The following is a 10,386-nucleotide window of genomic DNA, read 5'->3' as shown; positions in this document are numbered from 1 at the left end:
AAACGAACGGAGACGTAACAGTATTAAGAAATATAAGTAAAAGCCTTTTATTTTGACATTTGGTGAAAAAGAAGAATATAAGTATATTTAAATTCCGACAATAACCTAATATTTTTGTTGAGAGGCTACGTGCTGAAAGTATAAAATGAAATGTATAAACTACAAAATTGAAAATAAATATTTGTTGTTTTTAATTGAGAGGTCCGTTTACTAAAGTGTTTTTTATTATTATTTAAGTTTAAAATCGGAGGACAAGTCAGAGGGAAGATTACCTTTATAAACAAGCCACATCCCATAAAAGGTTATAATTTTATGCTAAAATGGGTTTAGAATACACACACACACACTGACATGGTGATCTAGAATAAATCAACCTAATAACCTGAGCAAAGTCGGGTACTTTTGCTCTTTTGTAAAAATATATATGAAAACTGCAGATATTTATTTTTCCAAATTTCACCTAATTTGTTTATTTCGGATTCAAAATCAGAGGCAATGAATTATGAGAGACAAAATAGAATTAATATTAACTTCCGATCAAAACAGGCTACATACATAATTTGAAGTTAAAAGGTAAACCTGGTAAGGAGTATAGCTAATTAGATATACGTTCCTGCCTACTGTTTAATTAACGATTTTGGGGCCATAAATCTGAAATGCTATATTACACGTTCCTGCTTTTGAATTTGGAATGGACAAATTAAGTTTGTTTGTATTTAAGGATCAAAGCTACACAATAGGCTTTCTGAGGTGTGCCCATCACGGGTATCGAAACCCTGTTTTTAGTGTTATGGGTCCGAAGAGTTGCCGCTGTGTCAATGGGGGAGGAGGGCGACAAATTAAGATAAGTGTGAAACCAATCTGCAGTTTACGTAATTTTTACCACAAAATTCACAAATGTTCTAAATCATGTTTTAAAAGGGTGTTAACTAATTTAAAAAATGGGATTTTGTTTCTAAAACAAATACATGAGATTTATTATTTAATCTTTACTTTTTATATTGAGACATAGGAAACTACGCACTGACTTATAAAGTAAAATGGATGAGAATTAGAATTTTTATTAACAGTTTTTGTTAGAAATAAGGTTTGTTATCCTTAGGACACTGAATGTTTTTGAAACGTATTAACTGATTCATATTACCAGCAGGGCTGACATGTTAAACAATGGACCTGAAAAGACCAATAAAAGTTTAAAGTTGTCTTCAGTAGAAATTCCTTTGTTGCTCTAAATACCACCCTAACATTGTTGGTTATAATCCATACTCCCTTACAAACGTGGTCAACACATTTTTTTAAGTTCTACATTTGTTATCACGTGATGATGACACTTTACTGAATGTGTCGTCATCACAAAGATGGCATTTTAAGTTCGTCATTTTTAGTTCATATAACTTTCCGAGCGGTAATGTTTTGCAGATTTGGAACAATATGCTATTAATTATACTAACAGTCATTTTCAATAGTTTTATTTGCATTCGAATCAATCATTTACTATTGAATTAAATAATGACTTAACTTTGTGTTCTTTATTTCGAAATTACTTCATATCCAACATATTATGGTTAGGTTTTCAGGCTGCGTATCGAGAAGTTCGGGGTTCTAAACAGCATGCCACTGAAAGCGTTCTGTATTTCAGCTGTTATTGCGTTATAAAAGTGGCGGTCAATGCTATTACTTGGTTCAAAAAGCTGGATAAAGCTCTTATGACGGCGGATGCTTCTGGTTCTCTGTCCTCCCTCTCGTCATTAGCTCGTATGTGTATAGTGTACCATTCAGGCTGAAAATTGCAATTCCAGGAAACAAAATGATGTTTAAGCACAGAAGCAATGGAAGAAAACGTATTTGACTAAACAGGAAAACGTGGAGAAGAAAACGGTATCACACCTCTGTGTATAATCACACTAATAATGAAATAAACAGCTTGTTTCAATATTACGTAACTATGCTGTGTGTAACGATATGCGGGAACTTAACGTGAAATCTTTTTAAATTGTTTCATACATTTCTCCAAAAAAGGATATAAGAAATGATTATAAAAGAGTTATTTTATGTAGCATAAACAAAATAAATTTGGAATCGATATAGAGTGAGGGAAAAACAGTTGCTTTGGTTACAAAGTTAGAAGTTTTCACTGGCCCTATATTGTCCATCTCTCTACTGCGGACAATATTAAAATGTATAAGAGTTTGCTTGAAAAATATGACGTCATACAATTCATCATACGCTAGAGCAGGAATATTAATGTTCTACGTAATGACAGGCTATAAAACGTACAATAAGAGCAAGGAAAGTCCCGTTACATTTAAAATGTTCCATTAACCTAATATGTTGTTCCGTTTCTTGATGTCGAAGCTGAGCTGATTTTAATGGAACTGACTGCAGAAGCTGTACCCGTGCAATAAACAAGCATATGCAGAACTACTCAGCTGTATGTATGTATTTAGAGATTGTTATTTATATATGCTTATGATCCTTGAAAAGTGCGTGTAGGATCACAAAAGTCGTTAAGTCACAATGAAAGAAATTTCATAACATGGTTCCATTTAGAAGGTAGATATAATCATAGAACTAATGTATCATTCTGTTAATTAGCTTTTATACGGTTAGTATTGATGTTATCTTTAATTATGCACTAATTAAGCGTGATATCATTCGGTGCTTTATACATTTTATTTTAAATTACGATAAAGATAAAATAAACAACGACAGCCGATGGGAGTTATTAGGATACCTAAGTTTGCTTTACAGCCAAGATTTTAACTTCTCTTGACGCTTAGAATAAAGTATATAAAAGAAGCATTTTGGATCTTATTGAAAGTGAAATTAATTAAAGTCAAGCAACTATTTATCAAAACCACTACTTTATATAGACTTCTCATTGTGTAAAGAAAATTATAAATTGTGTACGGTAATTAAATAAATCGGAGCACGTGAAGTTTCATAACACGTGATGACAAAAGCGCTTTCGAGGGTAGACTTTCCTACTTCAGGGGTAAATTTAGTTTCAGTTATCTCCTAAAGAAGACAAAATTAGTATCCGAAAGTATCAAATATGCGAGATTTATTGTGTTGTGATTTATATTTTTGTTGATAGTGAATGTTTTCCAGCACAATTACTGGTATTCTAATTAACCTTTCAGAAAATTCAGGCGTTAATTGTCGTTTTTCTTGGTAATATTCTGGATGAAAAAAAACTTTACTTTTAGCAAACTGCACATAACATTTGAACATAGAAAATTAACAATCATGTGCACTCATTAAAATTTGTGTGTATAAAAGATACAGAGTTTATGTGACAGTTTCAGTTAACAAACACTCGTCAGAGATCCTCTGTGAGTAAGTCACACAGTTTGTGTTAGACTTTCAAATAATACTTGGAATAAACAAACACTTATTATAGATCCTCTGTGAGTAAGTCACACAGTTTGTGTTAGACTTTCAAATAATACTTGGAATAAACAAACACTTATTAGAGATCCTCTGTGAGTAAGACACAGTTTGTGTTAGACTTTCAAATAATACTTGGAATAAACAAACACTTATTATAGATCCTCTGTGAGTAAGTCACACAGTTTGTGTTAGACTTTCAAATAATACTTGGAATGAACAAACACTTATTAGAGATCCTGTAGACTTTCAAATAACACTTGGAATAAACAAACACTTATTAGAGATTCTCTGTCAGGAAGACCTGCAGTGTGTGTTATACTTTCAGTTAATACTTGGAATAAACCAACACTTATTAGAGATTCTCTATCAGGAAGACCTGCAGTGTGTGTTATACTTTCAGTTAATACTTGGAATAAACCAACACTTATTAGAGATTCCCTGTCAGGAAGACCTGCAGTGTGTGTTATACTTTCAGTTAATACTTGGAATAAACCAACACTTATTAGAGATTCTCTGTCAGGAAGACCTGCAGTGTGTGTTATACTTTCAGTTAATACTTGGAATTTGCAATTATTTATTGGAACTGTGTTATGAGAAAGACACGCAGCTTGTGTTAGAGATTCAAGTTAAAATAGTGGAATTAATAGTCACACATTGAAATCCCGTGACAGTTTTAGTTCTTAAATAATCGAATAAAAATATATTACTGTTATGGACTATAACATCAATATTAATCAGTGTAAAGTGATCACCATATTTTCAGTTTAGAATTATTTCATATTATATATATATATATATATATATACTTTCTTAATAATTTGTAAGTTTGCTTAGAGACAATAACAAATCGTTTTATTAGGTAAAATCAATGTTTTATTCAGTCACTAGTAACTCGAGATAGACAAAGTATAAGACAAATTATTGTGATACATTTATAATTCAATTTGTAACTGGACTTACCGTAAGAGGTCCGTCCGAGCACCCTATTACTCAGGATTATCAGTAAGAATGCAATAGTTCCAATTAAGTGCCTATTCATCGTTTTACTTCCTGAAAGTAATTACTGAGACCATCAAAATTTCCAGAAGCATATCATCGTCTGAATGTAGTCAAGAGTTTTTCTCTGAATTCTTTTCGACGACTGCGGTAATTTTATTTGTAAACGTCTTTCCAACATCTAACTCAGGTGAGCACTGGCGGAAAGTCGCATGAGCATTTTCCTTCGTACACCAGTCCTCGGAACTGGCACGTTAGTATATGAGCTTTGGTGTAATGTATGAGAAGACTTTGTCAACGCTGGCAGTGTGGTGAGCTACAGCAGTGCCCCCTACCAAACATCAGAAGAAGACTGAGGTGGTAAGATGATGATGATTGGAAAATCTCTTATCATAACAGTTCAAATTTCATCAAACCGAAACTATTCTGTTTTTGAGATCATTTTAAGAGACAATTTCTGAAACAATGTTTAATTAAATAAAAAAACGTCATACATTAAAGCTCCCCTAAAATTAGTTTTGACATGAAGTTATTTTACTCGTAAAATATGTATTCATATCATTTAACGGGTCACAATTCGCATTTATAATTAATGAAATTCAGTTGTAAACTCAATGAGATTTTAACATCACTCAAAAAAATCAAGCTAATCAGAAGCCTTGTGTTTTAGGTAATAAGTATTCTTTAACCTGTAATTCAAACATTCAAATTAATATAATGTGGGCTATGAAATACTTATTGAGACTTAGAAACACTAAAATGTCACGTGAAATGAAGGGAATAATGTTATCTAATATTATATTTCCTCTTAGTAATTGAATTATGCAAGAAATATTTTAAATTAAATCTAAACTTCCTGGTTAGAAAATACATATATATCTGATAAAACACTGGATATAATAATACTATTCAAAACAAACGTTACTCTATGCGTGGCTGTATAGGTTACCTACAAAAGAAGAACATGACAGGCCAGTAACAGTGTAAACCGATGTGTTTAAGTAATATGTATAATATTTTCAGCTTTAAGCATGTCCTTTTTTTATTAGTATTATTCAATTAGGTTGAGAGAAAGTCGTGCGAGCTCACATATTTTGTTTTATGGCCTTAACACTTAAAGGTGATTCTTAATGATTATAATACAATTTATAAGACGCTTAAGAGTCAACCAGCTGATATACGCTGAGCCTCAATTGAACTAGAAATAGTCTGCTTGCACGCATTTATTGCACATGGAGAAGAGAGGCCATTTTATTTTATGTTTATGTTTCCATTCATTACTTTTTTTTAAGGAAAACATGACTGTCTTGTTTTAAACACAGTTTACATGTTAATTAATAAGATTATATTCAATAGTATTTAATTATTGGCTGTGTTCTTGCAGATTTTACTTGCTAGTCAATAAGCGAAGTAACTTGTTATAAGATAACCCACGTTGCTATTTACTATATTTTTATTTCAAAGTATGTATTCTTTACTTACAGTGGGTCATCGTAAATCAGTAAAATTCAAGTCACTTATTAAATATACTAGACATTTAGCCGAGTGCGAGTGGTTTTAAGAAATATTAATGGAAAAATAAAATAGCCAAAAATATATCTTCGTTACGAAAACTGAAACGTCGTGTTTGTATGACCTTGTTAATTATTTTCGTTTCTTCATCTATGTGATCAAACATGTTAAAATGAAATATAAATGGTAAATACAATCATATTCTAGAATTTCTCTAACTGAATCCTAATGAACCTGAACCTGGGAGGACAGGTTTAACAGTAAATTTATTTATTTAATGATAGCTATAAAATGAGTCGAGTCCTTTACGTTAGAAGAATTTTGGTTGGTTGTTGTTAAGCGCAAAGCCACACAATGGGCTATCTGTGCTGTGACCACCATGAGTATTGAAAGTCCATTTTGAGCATCTTGAGGCTGCAAACTTACCGCTGACAGGGCCTGGCAAGACCTGGTGGTTAGTACGCTTGACTCGCCAATCTGATAGTCGCGAGTTCGAATCCCCGTCACCTAAAAGGTTCGAATTATATCTTTAGACATCCAACAGCTCTTTTTTTTTCTGCAATAGGGAATTAGCCATAACATGAAAATACATTCCTAAAATTGTTTTAAAACAATATAATTAGCATTTTAGTTTCTGATTTATAATCCACAAAGTTTGAAGAATGCGGAAATACAAGCATTTTATATTAGAAGTACGTGCTCTGAAGTGTATTAAAGTGATATTATGTATGTCCGCTTAACACAATATCAACCATTACACTCATAAAATGACATTCAGTTGAACAGTTGGGTCTGGCATAGCCTGGTGGTTAGGGTTCGTTATAATGTGGCGGTCAATCCTACTTTTTACTGATAAAAGAGTAGCCCAAGAATTGTTAGTGGATAGGGTTGACTAGGTGCATTCCCTCTACTCTATCAGTTCTAAATTATGGACGGCTATCTCAGATAACCCTCAAGTACCTATGTGTGAAAGTCAACGAAACAAACAGTTTTAATAATCACATGTTAACCATACACTTTTATTAAAATAATGAAAACTGTACATATAAAATTTAAAGTGCAATAATTTTGCAAATTAAAGTCATTTAGAAATTAATAGTTATAGACATTATTTTTCACTTGTTTTTATATAGAATGTCTTTTTCCTGTTTTAGAAAATGGTTTCTTCAAAGTTCAATAATTTTTAGATTTTCAATTCAAAGTAATTTATTTGCTAGTCTAAGAACAGACAATCTGTCTTTAAGTGCAGTCGTGTCAAAATACAAATAACATGCTGTGTTCGTAAAAGATCAATGGTAGCGTGATGATTCGAAATTATGTTTTTTTTAACATTTCCAGAACTACATTATAAAATACTCGACTCTACTTTGTCAAATTATTAAATCTTAGCGCTTTGAAATTGATAAAATAATTAGTACGAAAAATGTTTATCAAATATAAAACATTACAACAGTTGTTTATAAGCAGTTTTCTCCATTTCTGGTAAAAGTCGATATATATTTCCGATTCGTATCATCATAAAGTCATTAGATTTAAGCATTATGAATAGGAAAGAGTATATTAATGATTAAAATTTCCATTGATAATCTTTGTACTGATACGGAGAAAACAACAGTTTTTTTAGTGTTTCTTTTTTTGTTCGGATACTCGCGCAAAGCAATCCATGGGGTGTCTGCGTTTGTCGTCCCTAATTTGGAATAGATAGATTGGAATGAAGGAAGTTAGCAACAGCTGTATATCAGAAAACTTGTAATTATTATTTAACCTAACTTTCATTGGATGGACTGCAGACAAAGTTTTTCATTGAATGAGTTAAATAATTAAAGGGCTGGCAATTAGATATTAAAAATGAAAATCAATATAATGATGTAATTAGAAAACAAAAAGAAATCAGACGCAAGAAAATATGTGTATAGACATTACGCCCTGTCAGAACAGCTACTTCGTAGACCAGGCAAATTAAAGAAAGTCTTGTTTGAAAATTACTGTGTTTTTAAGGTATGTTAATAATGTTCTATGGCACAAAATATCGCTTAATATTATAATTTCAAAACTAGGCCTGAGCGAAATTACGCCTAAAAAAGAAGCTGATCAAAAATTGACCTGTTCTGTATACTCTCGGACGAAAGACTAACTTACGAACTGAGAAGTTAACAAAGTTTAAAACAAATGTAAATAGAAAACATTACTATGTTTAATCATTCATGCATAAAATTATGATTGGGCAGAAGGGCATAGGGCAGAAGGAACACGTGCCCACCATTGTTTTTGCAGTTGGTGTACATACACTATATTTAACAATACTGTTAGATTAACTTAGCTTCCCCTCTCCTCCTACTTTCTAACAAAGGCAGTCTTGCTTCGTCAGTCATAAGAAAGGATGTTCATACAAGTGATGTTTGCCCTAACAACTATACTGAGCGTAAGCTATTTTTATTTTTTTCTGTTGTCCTTTTCCAGTTACAGATTTGGAGAAAATTTTCCTACTCAAGAACATGTAAAGAGAAACAGAAATAACACATCTGAAGAAGATAATATCATTTCTAGTTTTCTGCACATTGTAAAATTTGAATATTACATTAGATTATGCTCTTTGCTCTTAGATATATTACACGGCATTTCAACTCGGCTGACAAGTTATATTAACATTTGCATGAGGATAAGAGAAATCAAAATTATTCCCCCTTTCCTATTATTAAAGTTGATATAGTTTAATGAGTAGTGATTGGTTTTATTATTATTATTATTAGCATGAGATACTATACATTATCTCAGTAATCAAGTTTGCAGGGCATGGTTTCTTGCACTTAATATTCGTTCTTTGTTTTTATTATTCAGCCAGCACCATAGAAAACACAACAGATTGAAATTATTTCCAATCATCTGAGCGTAATGCAATTTTCTAAGCAGTCAAAAAGATTGCAAGTTACAACACATCCTTCAAGTTTAAATGAAAAAAGCTCGAAACCATACTAGCGTAATGAAGTAAGGTGGACAGAACAGTCAGCTCCAGATAACAAAAGTTGTTCCAGACATCAACTGTGATGCTAGAGTTAGTATAAAAGTAGACGAGTCAATTTGGCATTGTCGTTTTGATTATAAATGAGCAGAAAGAATTTAACAGGAATAGATATTGTGCTAAAATACATATCACAGGCAAGATTGTTTGTTTGTTATAAATTTCGCGCAAAGCTACACGAGGGCTAGCCGTCCCTAATTTAGCAGAGTAAGACTAGAGGGAAGTCAGCTAGTCATCACCCCCCCCCCCGCCAACTCTTGTGCTACTCTTTTACCAACGAATAGTGGGATTGACCGTCACTTTATAACACCCCCATAGCTCAAAGGACGAGCATGTTTAGGGCGACCCGCAGATCCACAGGCGAGAATGGCACACATAGTTCTAATATTAATGTTATTTTTTGTGATTCACCTTATTATGATAGTTATTGATGTTTCGTGTTTGTAAAGTTGTGATAAGTATCGTTAGTTTTCCGTTTTATTTATTTTCTTTTTTAAATAATGTTATAATTCCGTTATATTAAAGCGCTTTTGATTCTGTGTGTGTGCGTTTGAGCTCGTTTAAGTTTAAATAAATTATCAATTACAAAATTAACAAATACGGCAGGAAATGTATGTTTTATCAACCATTATTCTGAACTCTTTTATTCTTTGTTTTAATCATTGCATTCCTCCATATATAAAGTTTACTTATAAATACTCTTCAGAATTTTATCATATATTATATTTTGCAGGTTACTAATCAAGGAATGTGTATAATTTGAAAATATCTAATCAACTTAGTTTTTTCTGTTCTAACCATGATGGTCTTTTCATCTTTTCTATAAAAATCCCTAATCAACTTGATTTTTTTCTGTTCTAGCAGTGATGTTTTTCCTCTTTTATATAAAAATAGTTTATAAACAGAATTATAAAATTTTAAACATAATAGTAAAAAGCAACTGGAAAAACTGGAATTTCAGAAATGTCCGTTATAAAATTATCAATGTATCAGTTATTTTTACTGTTGCCGTAATTATAAAAAGACTGTTATAAAACTACCAATGTGGCATTATTTTTAATGTTATCATATTTATAGCCCCCCAGTGGCACAGCGGTATGTCTGCGGACTTACAACGCTGGAATACGGGTTTCGATACCCGTGGTGGGCAGAGCATAGATACCCCATTGTGTTGCTTTGTGCTTAATTACAAACAAACAAACTGTTATAAAACTACCATTGTGGCAGTGTTTATACTGTTACCGTATTTATGAACTGCCCGTTATAAAACTATCAATGCGGCAGTATTTTTACTGTTACCGTATTTATAAAATGACTGTTATAAAACTATCAATGTGGCAGTGTTTATACTGTTACCGTATTTATAAAATGACTGTTATAAAACTATCAATGTGGCAGTGTTTATACTGTTACCGTATTTATAAAATGACTGTTATAAAACTATCAATGTGGCAGTGTTTATACTG

At 31.9% G+C, this 10,386-nt stretch overlaps 1 protein-coding gene across 3 annotated transcripts in view; it reads right to left on the bottom strand.

The window, feature by feature from the left end:
- LOC106462659 (lachesin-like) overlaps positions 1-6,401 on the bottom strand; it is a 96,184-nt gene extending 89,783 nt beyond the window's left edge. For all 3 annotated transcript variants that reach the window (XM_022389977.1, XM_022389978.1, XM_022389979.1), the window contains exons 1-2: positions 6,328-6,401; positions 4,354-4,720 (exon numbers count right to left, since the gene is read on the bottom strand). In XM_022389977.1, coding sequence (XP_022245685.1) covers positions 4,354-4,432 — 79 coding nt within the window. In that variant the 5' untranslated portion in view covers positions 4,433-4,720; positions 6,328-6,401. The remainder of the gene's footprint in view (positions 1-4,353; positions 4,721-6,327) is intronic.
- Positions 6,402-10,386: the final 3,985 nt, after the last annotated feature.

Source organism: Limulus polyphemus, unplaced genomic scaffold (genome assembly GCF_000517525.1).
Source record: "Limulus polyphemus unplaced genomic scaffold, Limulus_polyphemus-2.1.2 Scaffold1218, whole genome shotgun sequence".
NCBI lineage: Eukaryota > Metazoa > Arthropoda > Merostomata > Xiphosura > Limulidae > Limulus > Limulus polyphemus.
The sequence above is the reverse complement of the archived record's forward strand: the minus strand, read 5'-3'. Positions and strand labels throughout refer to the sequence as shown.